This window comes from Rhinolophus ferrumequinum, chromosome 22 (genome assembly GCF_004115265.2).
Source record: "Rhinolophus ferrumequinum isolate MPI-CBG mRhiFer1 chromosome 22, mRhiFer1_v1.p, whole genome shotgun sequence".
Taxonomy (NCBI): domain Eukaryota; kingdom Metazoa; phylum Chordata; class Mammalia; order Chiroptera; family Rhinolophidae; genus Rhinolophus; species Rhinolophus ferrumequinum.
Genome location: NC_046305.1, coordinates 24270142 through 24291710, shown reverse-complemented (window position 1 = coordinate 24291710; position 21569 = coordinate 24270142). Strand labels below are relative to the sequence as shown.

The 21569-nt window shown below is 39.6% G+C and overlaps 1 protein-coding gene across 6 annotated transcripts in view; it reads left to right on the top strand.

Annotated features, from left to right (window-relative positions):
• The window catches only part of LOC117014779 (C4b-binding protein alpha chain-like), a 70745-nt gene that overhangs the window by 31362 nt on the left and 17814 nt on the right, over positions 1-21569 (top strand). For 5 of the 6 annotated variants that reach the window (XM_033092983.1, XM_033092979.1, XM_033092980.1 and 2 more), the window contains exons 10-11: positions 515-685; positions 1667-1842. In XM_033092983.1, coding sequence (XP_032948874.1) covers positions 515-685; positions 1667-1842 — 347 coding nt within the window. Of the gene's footprint in view, positions 1-514; positions 686-1666; positions 1843-2371; positions 2773-21569 lie in introns of those variants that run through there. The other variant, XM_033092982.1, reaches the window with a different exon arrangement.

Genomic DNA, 21569 nt, shown 5'->3' with positions numbered 1-21569 from the left:
AATTCTCCACAATTCTAATTTTTGTAGTACACAGCCTAGTGAAATAAATAGCGATATGCTGAGGATGACCACCCTTGCATCTTTAGTTCTTTAAGAGTGGCACTAATTTTTCCCTTTCCTCCTACCTTTTGGTATAGGATATATTTTTAAAATTTACTTTCTTTGTTTTAAGAGGGAGGGTTCCGTGTCATATCAATGGCTTCTACTTGACCTTCTTTGATATGATAGCTCTTACCCCATATGGGGGTTGTGCCAATGACCAATTTTGTCTATTCCAGTTATACTTTGAGGATAATGGAAATAACCACTATGTGTCAAACAAGGGCCTATGATGGTTCCTCAGCCTGTGGCTTACAGGAGGGCAGCACAGGTGCGTGGTTTGGCTCAGTGATCCTGCCGGCAGAGAAGATGGCAGGACAGGACAAAGCCGCCTACAAACCATGCAGATTCTGAAATGTATTATTTTTTACATTCTACAAGCTCAAGCTCTCTCACTTTATGTCTTACCACCAAGGTTGCCATTATCCTCCTATCATCGCCAACGGACATTATGAAAAAATTAGCTCATACTTATCCATTGTTAATAAGGTTAAATATGAATGTGACAAAGGATACATGCTGCATGGACAGGCCACACTCTCCTGCAGTTCTTCGCGCTGGTCACATGAAGCCCCACAATGTAAAGGTAACTCAGCTCCCCTTTCAGCCCATGGCTAAGTGGGTGGAACTGTCGTGAAAGGATTGAGAGTAGTTTCTTTCCTGCCAGAGGCAGCATGAAAACATTTGATTTGATTTACTTTACATAATTACTATATTCAGACGGCACTCAAAACAAAAACTACAAAGGACATACAAACACATTCATCTTTCCTACTTTCTCCCAGTTACAAAATTCAGCTTCCTTGAGGCAGCCCCATTCCCACTTTCTTGTATATTTCTGGAAATGGTCTACACATGGTACATTTTCTCTGAGGGTAGCTGTGACCTGTAGCAAAATTTTCATGCAAACATACTCTGGCGTGAATACAGGCTCACTTGGGTCAGCTCCAAACATCAGGGAGTGACAGGTATTTCCATGGGAACCTGGTGCAGGGCGTGTGGGGGGGACTCCAAGTTTGCTAACTTGTTGTGGGGACAAAAGGAGTCAAGATTGGGCCTGATTTTCACATGCACACAGGTTTTAATATGACTTTGCTATCAACAACTCCAGAAATTATTTTTCACCACTGTCTCCATTGCACACAGGAAGACAATAGTGTCTTGTAGAGATCAAGTTACAAGGGATAGTAGCTTTGAAAGCTGAGAATCTTGGGTCATGAGCCTTTTTTATACCCTGTCGTGTTATTTAAAAATATTGTATCCTTGCACAAGTGTCTTAAACTCTCTGTATCTCATTTTGTCCTAGATAAAATGGGAATAATAACAATGCACACTGCATAGAGCCAAGTGAGACTTAAAAGAGATAATCACATAAAATGCTTAGCCCTGAAGTCTGACATGAGCCTGTGCTCAATAACAGTGTCAACTGATATTATTGCTATCAAAATGAAAGAAAGATAAAACAACTGGAAGCACCGACATGTAGTTCATTTGCATAACAAAAAACCAGTTATCATATCTTTTTTCTTGTATTTACTGATTGCTTAACACTGTGCTTTCGTTGTAGCTCTATGTCTGAAACCAGAGATAGAACATGGAAAGCTGTCTGTGGATAAGCAACAGTATATTGAATCTGAAAATGTCACCATCCGGTGTGATTCTGGCTATGGTGTGGTCGGTCCCCAAAGTATCACCTGCTCAGAGGACAGAACCTGGTACCCAGAGGTGCCCAAGTGTGAGTGGGTAAGTGGCACAATTGAAGGAAGTTCCTGTGCTATCCAACCCTAAAAAGGGTACTGCCCCAAAGCTCTGTTCCCAGCCAGCAAGGATCAGTTCTGATCATTTCTGAGTCATTCAAAGGAGCTCTCTCTTTTTGCCTTGAAGCACTCTGGTCGGTTATGGTGGCAAGTTTTCCTATTCTCACTTGAGAACAGGCAAAAGTGAGCCCCGTTAGGGAGAGGAAGTTCTCATAGAACTGGGAATACTGATCCTTAACTTTCCTTTCTAGCCTGCATAATATACTGTGTTCAATTTCTGGATGGCTAGCAGAAACAGCCTCTGTCCCCAAAGAGGCCTTCTGGGGAGCTGTCTCAGAACAGATCTATATCTCTCCGGGGAAGACTATGGTGGGACCCAAGATGTTTTCTGGCTTCCCTGCTCACCCACTAGTCCTGAGGTTGGTCTTGGACCTGATCGTATAGTCCTGCCATTGTCAGGATGCACCCTGCTTATGATCTGGAGAGAAGCCTCTCACCACCTCTCTCTCTTTCAGGAGGTCCCTGATGGCTGTGAGCGAGTTCTAGCAGGCAGAAACATCACGCGGTGTCTCTCAAATGTGGCAGATGTGAAAATGGCTCTGGAGGTGTATAAATTGTCCTTGGAGATTGAACTCCTGGAGCTACAGATAGATAAGGAGAGGAAATCCAATTGAATTGTTTCTATTTTTCCCGAAGAGAGAGAAAAAGGTACCTTGGTACCTTCAATTCAACATGGATCACTTTGGTTTAACAACTCTACCATCCCTTTGGCCCCAAACTCATCATAATAGATATCTAGAAAGGATAATTTGCTAATTTTTAGTGCTTTGAGATTATAGATCTTCTTGTGGCTCAGATTTTCGCTTTTTAGATGCAGAGTGTACTTTTTTCAATTAAAAAACCATATCAAACCATATTTTGTCTTTATGGTCATTAGGACTCTGTGAAATGGTCCCATTTAAACCCATTTGTTTTAATCTATTGGGCCTTGAATATGGACTTGGGTTCACAACAATATATTTCCCTAGCTTGCCTTTACTCCACAGTTCCACATGTGCAAATCACTCAGGTCCTCAGTATTTAGATTACATGTCAACACACCCCAAAACCCTTGTCTATTCTCTCATATTTGAAGGGAGTTATGCCCTTTAATAAGTCCCTGTGCACTTGGTCTCTGCCACATCAAAACTCCCTCTTGACTTTTGCCTTACACAAAGAGGATTTATGTTTGTGTCTGACCGACTTATTCCATCCTCAGAGAACAAACTCTGAAAGAGGGATGAATGTGAAGCCCATGTGGCAGCCACCTGTGCATTCCCACGTCTTCCATCTGATCTGGTCCTCATTTTCCTTAAAAGGCTTGAGCAACTAACCCACCTGAGGAGAAATTGTATCTCAATCACTTTTATATCTTATGGTATTCTGGAGGCTTTATTCCTTCCACTCAACGAATTCCTCCAACTTTGCTTCCTTTGAAATTGCTCTCTTATTCTAATCTCAGATCCTTTGGTTGTCTCATTTCTTTTTTGTATATAGAACTATGAGGAATATTGTCTTCTTTTGTTTAATTACCCCAAATATACTGCAATGAGGTTAACGGTGTAAAGCAGGGTTGGTGACACCACAGAGGGGCTTGAACTATTAGAGAAACTTGCTTAAAATGGAAGGTATCTATCCATGGTCTTAAAAGCTATTACCTGCTCCTGTTGCTAGGAATTCCTTTTGTATGGTGTTTATTTTGGGTTTCCCCTGAGACAAGGATTTGTGGGTAACTAATTTCCTTAGGAGGTGGGCCCAGGAAGCTCTGTGACTGAGTGGGTGGGTAGGAAGAAGGGGAAGGAAGGACAGCTTAAAGAGGGAGCGTTATTGAGGAGATCACTGCTGCTGCTGACAGAAGCTCAATCAGGCTGACCACCTTCTGAGAGCACATGGAACACCTCCAAGTTGTCTTACCAAGTACAAGGACCTGGGGTATAATCCCTCTTCTCATTGGTGAAGACTTGCTCTGGCAACATTGACTCCCAAGCACAACTGACGCACACTACGGTCTAGCTGGGCAGACTCCCAAGAACTGGGGTCACCATCACACAGACATAGAGCCAACGGCACTATGGGGCTTGTTGACGGTAACCTCCGGGGTCAAAACATGGGCAGAGCACAGAGGGCCTCTTCTTCAGTTGCCTTTTCTCTATGGCTCTCTGTCAAACTGCTTTCAATCTATCACTTTTTCCCTACTCAAATCTCTCATTTTTCTCTATCAGACTTGTACAAAAGTTTGCTTTTGTTGTCTTTAACTCAATTCCCTTCATTTTTTTAGAGTGAGCTATTTAATTTTCTTTCTCTCATTGGACTCTGCACTTTTTCTGGCATCTCTTGTTATCTGAATTCTCACAAAGTGAATATTTGCTAACACTGCCTATAAAACAACTAAAATTCACCAAGAAGTCAAACCACTGTAACAAATATTGATTCTCTTTTTTTTGGTTGTGGTATGAGGATGTAACATGAGCCTCGGGATACTTCAGACATTCTGCAATAGAATTACATCATCACCTGCTCTCGTTGCTTAAATACCTTATATGTTATAACTACCATCTTCACATTATTTACCGAATATATAGCTTAAGAAAGTGGTAGTTACTGTAAGGAATGTGGGTGATACAAGAAGGCTTAGAAAAGCCATATGAGAATTTACAAGGGGAATTTGTTTAACCTGCTACTCATTCAGGGTTTGAGTAAGAGGAGGGAAAGGAGCCTGGATATTTTATACCAAAAATTTTAAATAAATTTTAAAACATTTGCAAAACTAGTCACTATTGCCATATGAAGTGGGGGTGATGTATCATTTCATTAAAAATTTGAATTGCCAGAATATCTCATGTTAGCAGGAGCTGTATAATCGTAAGGAAAGGAAACCCAAACAAATGTCCATTTTGTTTATGTCCGTGTCTCCCTGCAATGGTTCTCTCTATCTACTTCCAACATCAGCAGGGACTGGAAGAGAGGAAGTTGACCAGTTCTTTGGGGTTAGATGTGGATAAATATCTGGCAATTGCTATTTCACTCACTGGCTCTTACTAAATCTCACTCACCTTCACCACCTGCAAGACCAACTGTTCTCCTCCATCTGCCTTCCTTACCAACAAACCTCACTCTGAAAGGTGTCATTTATTAAGAAACAATTTTAAAAACATGACCTTGTTTTTTTATTTTGTTATGTGCTAGTTGAATTAATTTTCTATTTTATTATCACTTGTATCATTTAATATTTATATTACATTCTTGTATTGTGTTTTTTTTAAAAACTATAGTACAATGTTTTGTGTAGAATAGGATAAAAACCTAATTTGTATTTGATACAGTAGAGTATCAGGGCATACTGCATGCAATTACACTCATTAATGAGTTCACTGATTACCAGATAATTAGGTAGTTCGTGTTTTATATGCATTATATACATAGAAATCCTTGCTAGATTTTTGTAGTTGTGTTTAAGAATATTTTACTGATATAGAGAAATTGGTTTGGATATTGGGATCAGTTGGGAAAGAAAAGATTTTTCCCATTTTCATAAATGAAATTAAGATTCCCACTATCTGAAAAATCACTTTCCACATCGTTTTATTACTGGGTTAGAATTGAAGAGCTAAGTATGCTTATATTTTCATATTATTAACATACTCAGATGAAGAATTATCTACCTCAAGCCTCATACTTTAGTTGTACAGAAGAAATAGTTGAGGCTTTTAAACGTCAATCCTCCATGTTGTCTTCCTTACCATTCTCTATGAATATAAAGAAGCATTACAGAGACTGATTTTTCACACTGATATAAATTATTCCTCCATTCTTTAATTTATTCTTTTATCTAAATGCCTTTCAAAAATTACCTAAAATAAATACATGTATACACAAACCAATATTGAAATAATAAAGGTGGGTTTAAATAGTTCAACTTCATTACATTTTCCATTTCTTGACTTCCATTTTAAGTTTAAATTTAACATTTATACTTTTAATTTTTGTACATAATTCTATAAATTATAAACTCAGTGCAACTATTTCTTGACCTACAACTTTATCTTTAAAATGAATTTAAAATATATGTATGTTTAACAAATTTGTGTACTAAGCAGACCCACAATTCCTTTTCCCTAGTCCCAGAGGACCACTGTCACCTCTTGCGGCATTTTTTCCCTTGTATTTATCACCATATTTTTTAGATAATTTATTTTTTCTACTTTTCTCTTGAATCATCAGTTTATCTATTGATTACAAAGATTTTATCATCTTCTAATTTAAATTTCTGCTTTTTCTCCCTCTTTCTTCCAATGTAGTTATTGCACAATTTTAGGTAAATCAATAACTTTTACATGTTACGAATGCATTAAACCAAGTAGTGCTCTGTGAACATGTTTTCTTTTTTTTTTTTTTTTACAACATTCTTTTGTTCTATTCTGATGTGATAGTGCTCCTAGGGAGGTTGTTTGTTTGCTTGTTTAGTTTTCTGTATTTCTATTTCTAATGCCTCTTAAATGCTCCAATAAATTTTGCTCCAATATATTCTGCAGTCTATTAAAATTGTTCCAATGTTCAGAGACATGAGATGCTTATCAGCTCCCTTCTTGTTCCCATGAACCTTTCTGCCAGACTTCCTTGGCTTTATATTCCAACTCTTTTGTTGAATTTTTAAATTTCTTTTAAGAACATTTCATAACATTTTCAAAAAGATTTTCCTTTTTTTTTTCTTTCTTTAAAAATAGTATCTAATTCTTTCCACCTAGATTCATTCTTGTCTCCATGGAGCTATTTGTAATAGAGAAGAGTTGTTTTGCTACCTGCAGACCTTTGTGATCATTTGTCAGTTGTTCTTTTTTAAGAGTGAGATCTGAATAATCTCATTTAAAGTTCTGTGTCTACGAACAAATTTTGCTGACACTAGACTTATTTGCAGTGTGATAGTGAGGTGAGCCTTTTTAAATTAAAATGTGGTTATAACAGAGACTGCTAATTGTTTTCCTGCGTTAACTTCCTTGTTTATATTAAGGAACAGAACCGCTTGCACCATTTTAAATATCAGCAGGACACATGGCTTCTCAGATGGAGCCTCCCTTGGAGCAACCTCCCAATGGGTGCAACTTCCTGGTCATGTTCTTTGAAAGGAAGCTCTTTGCTCTTCACTTCTTCTTTCCCAATGATAAGGATTGAAATGTTGACAGACTACTGGTTAGCCAACTTCTGCCATGCTGAGAACAGCACCCCACGGGGTGTGGAAACAACAAGGAGGAAAGGGACCTGGTTCCTGGCTGACCATATTGGGCGGAGCTGCTGACCACCCTAAATGCCCTTATGACTCTTCTTTCATGAAAGAAAAATAAAAATCTACCTGTCTTGAGTCACTGAGTTTTTGGGTGTTCTGCCTCCTACAATGTGTGGGGAGGGAACTCTCCAGGTATTAGTGTCTTCTCTGTTGTTATCCAGTTTCTCTAGAGAAAGATCCTCTGGTCTTCTGTCTGCTTATTTGCAGCTTAAATTTCGACCATGGAATATGAGGAGATTACTGCTTCTATGCTCTCTTTTAATTCTATCTCCTCCCTTCTCTCCTTAACCTATTTCCACATCCATATTATTTTTGCACTGTTAACATTGAGAGAACTTTTATTCTTTCCTGAAATGATTGCTCCCACCTCTAGAATACATTAGCATTTGTCTCCTTGTTTTAAGTAAAATGTTTTACTTTTCACTGTGATTAATTCATCTTCATATTTCCCTCAGGTTTTCCCACAGTGGTGCTGAATAATTGCACCATGAGTAAAAGATGTATAAAGTTAAATGATATGTTAATCTGGTGCTAAAGTTTAGTTCAACCTAAGAGAGGTCAACTACAAAACTTCAGCTGCCAAATATTCTCTGAAAATAAATTAAAAGTAATTCTAGGTTTAATAATCACAAGGAAAAAGAAATTGGTAAACTAGAGGCTCTGCCAGGAAAAAATTTTAACTAAAGAGACTGTATTGATTGTACTGGCATTTTGTGTTTATGGGAGCTAAAGAGGGGGCATGTTACTTTCTGAAATTCCTCCAAATCCAGGAGTTACAGTTTTTAGTCCTATGTTTTCACCAATTTTAGGCAAATAATCAACTTTCTGATACTGAAAATGAGCCTATTCGCAGATATAAAGATATGATGAATTCCTCTTTATTCTAAATATATTTAAATATTCTTAATGGATTTATGTAATTAACAAAAATTTATTTCTAAAAAACATATATATATATATGTTTTTATATATATATTTAGAATAAATATATATAAATATATATATATATTTAGAATAAATATATATAAATATGTAAATATTTAGAATAAATACATATAAATATGTATATATATTTAGAATAAATATATAAAAAAAATATATATATTTTTTAGAAACTGTAGATGTTATCTAACTCAATACCAGGTGGAAGCCTGACTGTGACAACTTTTAAATTATATCTATTTTTAAGTGTACACCAAAATGTGCAGATATAAATTTGGGTCCAATTAGAATATAGAAACCACACAATGATCTAAACAAGGGAAGTTTAACATAAAGAATTATTAAACTGTGATAAAAGAGAAACTATAGGATATAAGAAAACTTTATATGGTACTCTAGGGCAGAAGAAATGTACTCAAGGAAAGACAAACTTCAAAGGGGGCTCCTTTTCAAGGTTGGGGTTTAAACTTCATTGGAAAAGCTGTAATTGCAACCCACTAGATGCCAGAGAAGTTCACCAGTTGCCTGGATCAGAGATGGCCTGCAGCAACCAACCCTCCACAATCTTTGAGAGCAGAGATCTTTAGATTTGATAAAAAGGGGTACTAGTCACCCTCTGTTCAGTCTTTCAAGTAAGAAACCATAGTCCTCCTCACTTTCCATAATTGGCATTTGTCGTGAGGGGCGTCCGGTGGGGTCTCTGGTTCCACTCCCCACACAAAAACGCAGGATATGGCTAGGCCAAAAAGGAACACCCACGGAGCCATAAGTAGGGAAGTCATACCACTATACTCTTGCTGGCGGCTGGGTTGGAGAAACAGGAAACAGGAGTAACACAATTCTCAACCCTCACTGCGCCGCTTGCAGGCTCAGCCACCATCTTCTTGCTAGCTCCCCCCTTATTTTTTGCTAGCCTAGCCATGGCAGTTATATTCGTGGCTAATGGCTCACTGGTTACAGCTGACGGCCAACTAGCCACAGCTGCTGGCCATTTGATCACAGTCGATGGCCATTTACTACCTGAGCCAGCACCTTTCTATGTGAGGCTGAGAGCCTGGAAACTGCTTTTTGGGGCTCTGTCCCCACACTCCACCCCTACAGGGTCTCGTCTCACAATCTACGCAACAAGCGTCTTCCGCGAGGGGCCCTGTGCGAGGAACCTGGAGGTGAATGCTATTTCCTGGACACAGCCAAGCTCTCTGGTCACAGCCAGGGTTTCTCAGGGCACCACCAGTACTTCTGGGCACAGCCAGACTTCCTGACCTTCTTAGGGTACCACTAGTCTCCCCGGGCACAGCCAGGGTCTCTGAGGGCACCACCAGTACTTCTGGGCACAGCCAGACTTCCTGGACTTCTTAGGGTACCACTAGTCTCCCCGGGCACAGCCAGGGTCTCTCAGGGCACCACCAGTACTTCTGGGCACAGCCAGACTTCCTGGACTTCTTAGGGTACCACTAGTCTACCCGGGCACACGAGGGCCTCTCAGGGCACTGCCACTCTCTCTGGACACAGCCAGACTTCCTGGACTCAGCCAGGGCTCTCAGGGCACTGCCACTCTCTCTGGACACAGCCAGACTTCCTGGACACAGCCAGGGCTCTCAGGGCACTGCCACTCTCTCTGGGCCTCTCAGGGTACCGTGCTGGAACAACAGCAGCTCACAGTCAAGGTGCTTACATATTCTCGATGGCGGCCGGTTAAGACACAAAAGCAAACATCCACCAGTTCCACTACATTGTGGTATGTTCCCAAACAAACAGTCAAGCTGTCCATTAAATTAGGGATGGAAGGCAATTCCCCATAGTCCATAGTCATTCGCCAGGGCTGTCATGGGGGTGAGGGATGACCTTGACCTCACCCTCAGCTCCCACGGAGGACTCAGCAAGCCTTTCCTCCTGGGACTACAAGTCCTGCATCCGGGCTGCCTCAGCAAGCACTTTCCAGCCCACGGGGCCGCAACGACCTTCGCTTTCTGCGGCCTATGCTGGTTGGGGAAACGTCCACGTCTTCCCACCCCTCCATGGGGGTCCAGCTCTCAGGCAGCTGCTCCTCCTGGTCTTCCTGCAACTGAGTGTTCATATGCACAAACTGCTCCACTGACCTTCGGGGAGCTTTGGCTAACACCGTACCCTGCTCGCTGCGCCATGTGTAGTGCAGGGGATCCTGCCGACTACGCCAAGTGTCGTGCGGGGCGTCCGGTGGGGTCTCTGGTTCCACTCCCCACACAAAAACGCAGGATATGGCTAGGCTAAAAAGGAACACCCACGGAGCCATAGATAGGGGAGTCATACCGCTATACTCTCGCTGGCGGCTGGGTTGGAGAAACAGGAAACAGGAGTAACACAATTCTCAACCCTCACTGTGCCGCTTGCAGGCTCAGCCACCATCTTCTTGCTAGCTCCCCCCCTTTTTTTTTGCTAGCCTAGCCATGGCAGTTATATTTGTGGCTAATGGCTCACTGGTTACAGCTGACGGCCAACTAGCCACAGTTGCTGGCCATTTGATCACAGTCAATGGCCATTTACTACCTGAGCCAGCACCTTTCTATGTGAGGCTGAGAGCCTGGAAACTGCTTTTTGGGGCTCTGTCCCCACAGCATTGTTCTCTTCTTTCTTGAAATTCTCTTCTTCCTTGGTTCAACGTGGCATAATATTATTTAGATTGTCTATTATTCATTCAACTACTATTCTCTGTGGCTGACTCCTGATCTCAACAGTAAAAGAAAAGTGAAAAGTGAAGTAACTAGAACAAACAGAAGCAAAACAATTATCCTAAAATGGATCTTAAACATAAATGTAACAGCTTAAACTATAAAATAATCAGAAGAAAATATAAGAGTAAATCTTCATGATCTTGGGGTAGGCAATTTTATTCTTAGATCTATACAAGCAATAAAATAAAAAAGAAATAGGACTTCATCAAAATTAAAAAGAACTTTTGTGCTTCAAAGAACATTATCAAGAATGAATGGGGACGTCATCAAAATGGCAACGTGAGGTGAGCCTCTGTAAAGCTCCCCTGGAATTTACAACTAATCGAACAACAATAACTCCACAAAGGCCTCCCTGCACAGCAGACAGGCAAGACGAAGAGGCCCACTACTGAATTCACCTAAAGGTGGGTGAACCGCGCGAGTGGGGGAGGAGGGAAGGGAGAAGTGCGGAGACAGAGCCTCACGGGTGCAGGACGCAGACCTAGCTCAGTGCTCTGAGCTCGCTGCATCCGGAACTACCGCAGCTGTGGGAGAGGGAAGAACTTGGACTGCTAGGGCTCCGCTTATGGACCACAGGGCTGAGAGGGCAGCATATAACACGGCTGAACCCAAGGCTCACGGCAGACACTTTGGAGAAAAAAACTGAGGGAAGAAGGCTGAAAACGGTGGTTTAAGCCCACACTGCCAAGCAGAGAACGGAAGACTTAGGCACTGAGATTAGCTGCCCCCTCCCTACCCTCCAAGAGCTCATCCCGCCCCCACCTGCCTGGTGCTAGAAGCGGAACAGTAGCAGTGTCAGATCAAAAGAACAGAATGTTTGCTGTTCTGAGAACTGTGGACTGCAGACACAGATTCGCAGCCCAACTAGTTCTGGCAAAGGGGAGGGAGCTGAGGAAGCAGGACCAGCTGTGGTGTTGGTTGCCTCAATTACTCTGGGCCACCTCTCACAACTCACCCCGCCCCTCGCCCCACCTATCTGGACGGATCCCTGCAGGAGTAAACAGAACTGCTGAAACATATGGGCTCTGAATCTGGTGCAGGAAGAGCTTTAGAACTTCAAAAGCTCTCCGCATACCCACATGGACACTGCGCCCTGTAACCCAGGTGAACTATTAACAGAGGAGAAGCCCATCTCCCAGGGAATCCCCTCATTGTGTGAGAAGCTGGAATAGTGCAGAGAAAACATAGCACTACCGTGTGAGAGAGAAAAAAAGGCTGCAGTCGGAGAGAAAATAAAACATTCTACCAACAAGTACTGGGAAACAAAAGAAAGACCTCTTCCTATCAACCTGTTGCAGAAGCCACTCTTGTAGATGTCTAGGAAGAGAAATAATAAATCGGTAATTGTCATGAATAACCAAGGCAACAAGATAGCTCAGAAAGAAAGTGAAAACTCTCCAGAAACGGAACTTAAAGATATGGAAATATGTGCCTTAAATGACAGAGAATTCAAGATTGCAGTTCTGAAAAAACTCAACGAGATGCAAGAAAACACAGAAAGGCAGTTTAATGAACTCAGAAACACAATCAAAGAACAACATGAGCATTTTACGAAAGAGATTGAAATTTTAAAAAAGAACAAAATAGAATTTCTGGAGGTAAAGAACTCAATAGAAGAAATTAAGAATGAAATAACCAGCTTAAGTAGTAGTGTTGACCAGATGGAGGAAAGAATCAGTGACATCGAAGATAGAAACCTGGAAATTACACAGATGTGAGAAGAAAGAGACTTGAGACTTAAAAGAAATGAAAGAACTCTACAAGAACTTTCTGACTCCATCAGAAAGAGCAATATAAGAATAATGGGCATACTAGAAGGAGAAGGAAGAGAGAAGGGAACAGAGAATATATTCAAACAAATTGTTGATGAGAACTTCCCAAACTTGTGGACAGAACTGGATCCTTGAATCCAAGAAGCAAATAGAATGCCTAATTACCTCAATCCCAACAGGCCTTCTCCAAAGCACATTGTATTGAAGCTGTCTAAAATCAACGACAAAGAAAGAATCCTCAAGGCAGCCAGGGAAAAGAAGACGCGGTAAGCTACAAAGGAAAGCCCATTAGATTATCATCATAGTTTTCAGCAGTAACTCTACAAGCTAGGAGGGAGTGGAACCAAATATTCAAATTATTGAAAGAGAGAAATTATGAGCCAAGAATAATATATCCAGCAAATATATCCTTTAGATATAAAGGAGGAATAAAGACCTTTCCAGACATACAGAAGCTGAGGGAATTTTCTAATACACGACCTGCACTACAAGAAATACTAAAGGAGGCTATTCAACCACCATCAACAGGGACAATTTGTGGCAACCAAAACATAAACAGGGGGAGAGTAAAGGCCTGAACCTGAATATGGGAATGGAGAAAGTAAGCATGCTGAAGAAAATGGAATACTCTAAATATCAAACTTTCTTTTACATAAACTTAAGGGTAACCACTCAAAAAAAATCCAGAACTGAAATATATACCGTAATAAAAGAAGAAACAGAGGGAAACATCATAGAATACCACCACACAGAAATAATAGGCAACAACAAAAAGGCAAAGAAACAATGAAGACACAGTCTTACCAGAAAACTAAAGATAGAATGACAGGAAATCCTCACATATCAATAATCACCCTAAATGTAAGTGGACTGAACTCACCAAAAAAGGCACAGAGTAGCAGATTGGATCAAAAAACTAAACCCAGCCATATGCTGTCTCCAAGAGACACATCTCAGCTACAAGGACAAGCATAGACTCAAAGTGAAAGGATGGAAATTGTCACTCCAAGCAAATGGTACCCAGAGAAAATCAGGTGTAGCCATAATGATATCAGATGAAACACACTTCAGGGTGAAAAAGATAGCAAGAGACAAAGATGGACATTTCATAATGGTAAAGGGGACTATACAACAAGAAGACATAACAGTCATCAATATTTATGCCCCCAATCAGGGAGCACTGAAATATACCAAGCAACTACTAACAGAACTAAAAGGAGAAATTGACCAAAACACAATTACAGTAGGCGACCTAAATACATCATTGACAGCTATGGATAGATCATCCAAAGAGAAAATAAATAACGAAATAGCAGCCCTAAATGACACATTAGATGAAATGGACATAATTGACATATATAGAACACTTCATCCTAAAACATCAGACTATACATTCTTTTCTAGTGTACATGGAACATTCTCAAAGATACATCATATATTGGGACATAAAATCAGCCTCAGCAAATTTAAGAAGATTGAAATCATACCAAGCATATTCTCTGATCACAAGGCTTTGAAATTGGATATCAATTGCAAAAAGAAGGCAGGAAATAACACAAATACATGGAGATTAAACAACATACTTTTAAAGAATGACTGGGTCAAAGAAGAAATTAGAGGAGAGATAAAAAGATACATAGAAACAAATGACAATGAAAATACATCCTACCAAAATTTTTTGGATGCAGCGAAAGCAGTTTTAAGAGGGAAATTTATATCATTACAGGCCTATCTCAAGAAACAAGAAAAATCCCAAATAAATAACCTCATGTTACACCTTAAAGAACTAGAAAAAGAAGAACAAGTGAAACCCAAGGTCAGTAGAAGAAAGGAAATAACAAAAATCAGAGCAGAACTAAATGAAATAGAGAACAAAAAGACAATAGAAAAAATTAATGTGACAAAGAGCTGGTTCTTTGAAAAGATTAACAAAATTGACAAACCCTTGGCTAGACTCACTAAGATAAAAAGAGAGAAGACACTAATTAACAAAATCAGAAATGAAAAAGGGGAAGTTATCACGGACACCACAGAAATACAAAGGATCATCCAAGAATACTATGAAGGACTATATGCCACCGGACAAGTTCTTAGAAACATATAGCCGCCTTCCAAGGCTGAACCATGAAGAACTGGAAAATCTAAACAGACCGATCACCAGTAACGAAATTGAATCAGTCATCCAAAACCTTCCCAAAAGCAAAAGTCCGGGACCACATGGCTTCACTAGTGAATTCTACCAAACCTTCAAAGAAGATCTAATACTAATCCTGCTCAAACTCTTCCAAAAAATTGAAGAAGAGACAGTATTCCCTAACTCATTTGATGAGGCCAACATTACCCTGATACCAAAACCTGGTAAGGACAACACAAAAAAAGAAAACTACAGACCAATATCTCTGATGAATACAGATGCAAAAATCCTAAACAAAATTCTAGCAAATCGAATACAACAATGCATTAAAAAGATTATTCATCACGATCAAGTGGGGTTCATCCCCGGGGCACAAGGATGGTTCAACATCCGCAAATCCATCAATGTGATACATCACATAAACAAAATAAAGGACAAAATCATATGATTATATCAACTGATGCAGAAAAAGCATTTGACAAGATACAACATCCGTTTATGACTAAAACACTTAGTAAAATAGGTATAGAAGGAAAATACCTTAACATAATAAAGGCCATATATGACAAGCCCTCAGCTAATCTCATAATTAATGGTGAAAAACTGAAGCTCTAGTTCAGGAACACGACAGGGCTGTCCCCTATCACCTCTGCTTTTCAACATAGTGTTGGAAGTCCTTGCCAGAGCAATCAGGAAAGAGAAAGAAATAAAAGGCATCCAAATTGGGAATGAAGAAGTTAAATTATCACTCTTTGCAGATGACATGATGCTATATAGAGAAAACCCTAAAGACTCCACCAAAAAGCTATTAGAAACAATCAACGAATACAGTCAAATTGCTGGCTACAAAATCAACGTACAAAAGTCCATTGCATTCCTATATACTAACAATGAAATCTCAGAAAAAGAAATACAAAAAACAATTCCTTTTGCAATTGCAGCAAAAAGAATAAAATACCTAGGAATAAACTTAACCAAGGATGTGAAGGACCTATATGCTGAAAACTATAAGACATTTTTGAAAGAAATTGAAGAAGACACAAAGGAATGGAAAGACATTCCGTGCTCATGGATTGGAAGAATCAACATAGTTAAAATGGCCATATTACTCAAAGCAATATACAGATTTAATGCAATCCCCATCAAAATCCCAATGGCATTTTTTAAAGAAATAGAACAAAAAATCATCAGATTTGTTTGGAACCACAAAAGTCCCCGAATATCCAAAGCAATCTTAAGAAAAAAGAACAATACTGGAGGTATCACACTCCCTGACTTTAGCTTGTACTACAGGGCTACAATAATCAAAACAGCATGGTATTGGCAGAAAAACAGACACATAGACCAATGGAATAGAATTGAGAACACAGAAATAAAACCACATAAATATGGACAGATCATTTTTGACAAAGAAGCTAAAAACGTACAATGGAGGAAAGACAGCCTCTTCAATAAATGGTGCTGGGAGAATTGGATAGCGACATTCAAAAGAATGAGACTAGACTGCTATCTGTCACCATGTACCAAAATTAATTCAAAATGGATCAAAGACTTAAGCATAAGGCCTGACACAATAAACTGCATAGAAGAAAACATAGGTACTAAACCAATGGACCTTGGATTCAAAGAGCATTTTATGAATTTGACTCCAAAGGCAATGGAAGTAAAAGCTAAAATAAACGAATGGGACTATGTGAAACTTAAAAGCTTCTGCACAGAAAAAGAAACCATCGACAAAATTAAGAGGCAACCAACTGAATGGGAGAAGATTTTTGCAAACAGTGCCTCCAATAAGGGGCTAATATCCAAAATATACAAGGAACTCATGAAACTCAACAACAAAAAAACAAACAACCCAATTGAAAAATGGGCAGAGGACCTGAAGAGACATTTCTCCAAAGAGGACATACAAGTGGCAAATAGACATGAAAAAATGCTCAACATCACTAATCATCAGAGAAACGCAAATAAAAACCACAATGCGATATCACCTCACCCCAGTCAGAATGGCTATCATCAACAAGACAAATAGTAACAAGTGTTGGAGAGGCTGTGGAGAAAAAGGAACCCTCATACACTGTTGGTGGGAATGCAGACTGGTGCAGCCGTTATGGAAGACAGTGTGGAGGTTCCTCAAAAAATTACGAATAGAATTACTGTATGACCCAGCAATCTCTCTCCTGGGTATCTACCCAAAAAATCTGAAAACATTTATACATAAAGACACGTGTGCTCCAATGTTCATTGCAGCTTTGTTTATCATGGCCAAGACATGGAAACAACCAAAATGTCCTTTGATAGATGAATGGATAAAGAAGTTGTGGTATATATACACAATGGAATACTATTCGGTGGTAAGAAAAGGTAATATAGGAACCTTTGTGACAACATGGATGGATCTTGAGAGTATAATGCTAAGCAAAATAAGTCAGACATAAAAAGCAGAGAACCATATGATTTCACTGATATGTGGTATATAAACAAAAACAACAAAAGAACAAGACAAACAAATGAGAAACAAGAACTCATAGACACAGACAATAGTTTAGTGGGTAACAGAGGGTAAAGGGGTTGGGGGGAGGGAGATGAGGGTAAGGGGAATCAAATATATGGTGATGAAAGGAGAACTGACTCCGGGTGGTGAACACACAACGGGATTTATAGATGATGTAATACAGAATTGTACACCTGGAATCTATGTAATTTTAGTAACAATTGTCATCCCAATAAATTAAAAAAAAAGAAGAATGAATGGACAGCCCACAGAATGACAAGTGAATTGTCCAGAATATAAAAAGAATTATTATGACTCAACAAAAATAGACAATTAACCCAATTAAAAATGAGCAAATGATTTGAACTGACATTTCTCTAAAGACATGCATATGGCTAATAAGCACATAAAAAGATGTTCAACATCAGTAGTCAGAGAAACGTAAATCCAACCCACAATGCAGTATCACTTCATACTTACCAGGATGCCTAAATTTAAAAAGACAATTACAAGTGTTGAGGGAGAGTGTAAAGAAGTTGGGGCCCTCATACATTGCTTGTGGAAATGTAAAATGATGCAGTCACTTTAGAAAATGGTTTGGCAATTCCTAAAAATGTTAAGTATTGAATTACCATATGATCCAACAATTTCACTCCTAGGTATATGAGTATACTCAAGAAAAAATAAAAACGTGTCCAAACAAAAATGTACATGAATGTTCATAGTAGCATTGTATATAACATGTCGAAAGTGGAAATGATCCAAATGTGCTTTAGTTGAAGAATGGATAAACAAAATGTAGACTATCCATACAACAAAATATTATTCAGTCATAAAAAGGAATAAAGTACTACCGTGTTTCCCCGAAAATAAGACCGGGTCTTATATTAATTTTTGCTCCAAAAGATGCATTAGGTCTTATGTTCAGAGGATGTCATCCTGAAAAATCATGCTAGGTCTTATTTTCCTGTTAGGTCTTATTTTCTGGGAAACACAGTATGATTTCAATGAACCTTGAAGACTGTATGCTAAGTGAAAGAAGCCAGTCACAAAAGACCACATACTATATGATTCTATTTATACAAAATGTTTAGAATAGGCAAATCCAGAGACAGAAAGTAAATTAGTGGTTGCCAGGGCCTGGGGAGATGGGAAAATGGGAGGTGGCTGCTAGTGAATACAGGGGTTTTGGGGGGCGTATAAAATCTTCTAAAATTAGATAGTGGTGATGGGTACTAAAAACCACTGAATTGTGTACTTCAAGAGGATGAATTTTATGGTATGTGAATTATATCTCATTAAAGCTTTTATAAAATACATGTGGGAGAGAATAGGGTAGAATAAGATTTTTATTAATAATTGAGTTTATGAAGCATATAAGGTTTTGCAACTATAGGAGACAGTTGGGCCCAGAGGTGTGTGAGTGGTTCATGGACGATGATCAAAGTCATGGGAGTAGACCAGTGTGTCCCAGGAAGACAGTGAAGGGTGAGTAAAGAAGAAGCCTGGGACAGACCCCATGGGGGCCAGCATCTCCGCTCTGGGTGTGGCACTGGGTCTCAATATTACCAAGGACCACAGTGAAGACCCAGCCAATGGTTTCTGGCCCAAGTCCAGTGGGCTTTCCTCTGCTCTGGGGCTTAGTTAAAGAATCTTGGTGAATCAGCCATCCGTCATAATAATTTTACATAGTTATTGTGATGATATTTTTACTCCTAGAAGTTCAGCTTCTAGCAGAGTCACATGCTAATTTAAGTTCTATTAGTCTTTTCCTTAGGGTTAACAATTGCTAATATAGATATATACTATATATGTATATATATATATATATTATATACATATGACAAGGTGTGATCAAACAATATGGTGAATGTTTAAATGAAAAAAAGAACTTACTACAGTAAACGACACATTGTCATTAATCCCCCTCACAATACTCCGTCTTGCTTCAAATACACTTATCCTATCATTCTTATCACTTTCTGAAGTTCTGGAAGTCCTCTTTCATAAGTGTCTTTGGTTGCACTGCTGTGGCAGCCTCAGTCTCCTTACTTGATTTAACTTTCATGGTCATTTTGACTTTGGGGAAGGGCCAGAAGTCACGTAGTGCCGGTGAATAAGGTGGATGAGGACACACCGTAATGTTTTTATTTGACAGAAATTGCTGTACCAGAAGCGATGTGTGACATGGATCCTTTCCATTATGATCACGAAATACAGTGAATGCTGCTGACGAGTGCCATCCAATGGAAAGGCAGGAATCTTCAATGTGGGAAGCTGTGTGTGGAACCTTAGTAACAGTGTGTGACAAGTTTCAGCTTGTTCCATGCAATCAGACGGGTGTGCGCTATGGTTGAGAGAAGGTGTATTTTAAAATGTGCTGTAAATCATGCTCCATCATGACAATGCTCCCTTTCACATATCACTTCTGGTATATGGCAATTTCTGTCAAATAAAAAATTATGATGTGTCCTCATCTACCTTATTTACTGGATCTGGCATCGTGTGACTTCTGGCTCTGCTCCGAAGTCAAAATGATTCAGGACATCGGGGCAGCCACAACAGCACAACTAAAGACACTCATAAAAGAGGACTTCCAGAACTGCTTCAGAAAGTGGCAAGAATGATGGGATAAGTGTGTTTGAAGCAAGGGGGAGTATTTTGAGGGGGATTAATGGCAATGTGTCTCTTACTGTATGTCCGAATGGGTTGAGTCTCGAGGGTAAGGTGTCTGCAACTCTGGGAGCTGGAAGAAGACGCGTGGAGCCAAAGACAAAGTAGACATGTTTTATTTATAGGCTTCCTGGGAGACAGCCAGAGGTTTCTCACTGCTGCACACAGCTGGACATTCTCAGGTTACAACACGCAGCCAGCAGCAGTCTCATAACTCATCAGCCCACAGGAGCAGCAGCCCCCGCCCCCCCTATGGAATGGTCAGACCCTTGTATATCATACAGAGACAAAAGCGCCTCACAGCCAAGGTGTTGACATAGGAGTTTTTACAGTAACATTTTCAGGATGACTACGTCTGCGCAGCATTCCATCTTATCAGACCAGCTGGCCGGTCAGGGTCACTATCTGGCCAGGGGAGGAAAGCCTGACTGGCTTTTCCTACACTGTCATATACTTTTTAAATTTATATATTCACCATATTGTTTGATCACACCTCTTACACGTATATTTTTAACGTTCACCATGTTTTAGGCACCAAGCCAAACATTTTACAGAGACTATTCTTATTTAATTCTCTCAACAATTCTGAGAGATATGTGCAGTATCATTCTTGTCTTATAAAAGAGGAAATTGGGGCTAAGAGAGGCTGAGTATCTTGCCCACAGGTACACAGTTCCCATATGGTGGAAACAGGATTTATGATCAGATACTCCTCTGTGAGGTTAATTTCCATGACCTAGGTGTGATTCCAGAGTCCATGCAGGCTGGTGTCCTGGCCACATACTGTCCTCCACTGTGGAGAGCACTCAGGTTGTGGTCTTCTGAGGTTGAGGTCAAAAGAGTGAAATAATCTCCATACCACAGAGTAGGTGTGGCTGACTTTCATCTGCCCTCATTACCTAACTCAGGTTTGAGCTGTGGAGAAAGGAGAACAATTTTTTACTTCACTCTTCCACCCTCTTTTTACTGGTCTTGTTTCACTGCTCTCCCTTGACTGTTAATTACGTAAACATGGGGGAAGAGAAATCTTGAAACCTACAGTAAAGTCACAAGTGTCAGTTTCTTATTAAAATAAAGATGTGCCTATCTTTAAATCAAGTAAAAGTTGACAAAACACACACACACACACACACACACACACACACACTGCAGTATAAAGATAGAGATTCACATGAAAGTTTTTTAAAAAAATGTCTTTTGTCACTGGATACTTTTGAATTTAAATTCAGAGAACATTTGTTTTGCACCTCTGCTGTGCAAGGCAGAGATGAATAAAAACCTACCTTCTCACTTCCAGGAGTTTGTGGTTTAGGGGAAAGATAGACTTTAGACTTTAGCTATAATCCAAGTTAGAACTGGAATATAATTATAAACACTAAATTGTAATTGGAATATTGAGACTGACCTGGAGGACAGAAGCAGTGTTAGAGATGTATCTGGAAAATGAGTAAGATTTGATGAAGGGCCAGAGGACAGATGATATGGGTAGGGATAAGAAGGTAGGACAGTGGAAATTTCAGAATATATTCAAGATGAAGAGAAAGTGAAGATAGGGAATACATAAAATGGAGTCATTTTAACTAAGCTACTAAAATTATTAACAGTATGAAGCTTGAGGCATGGGAAAAGATTCCATTTTTGTTTTACTACCCTGAAACTTACACTTT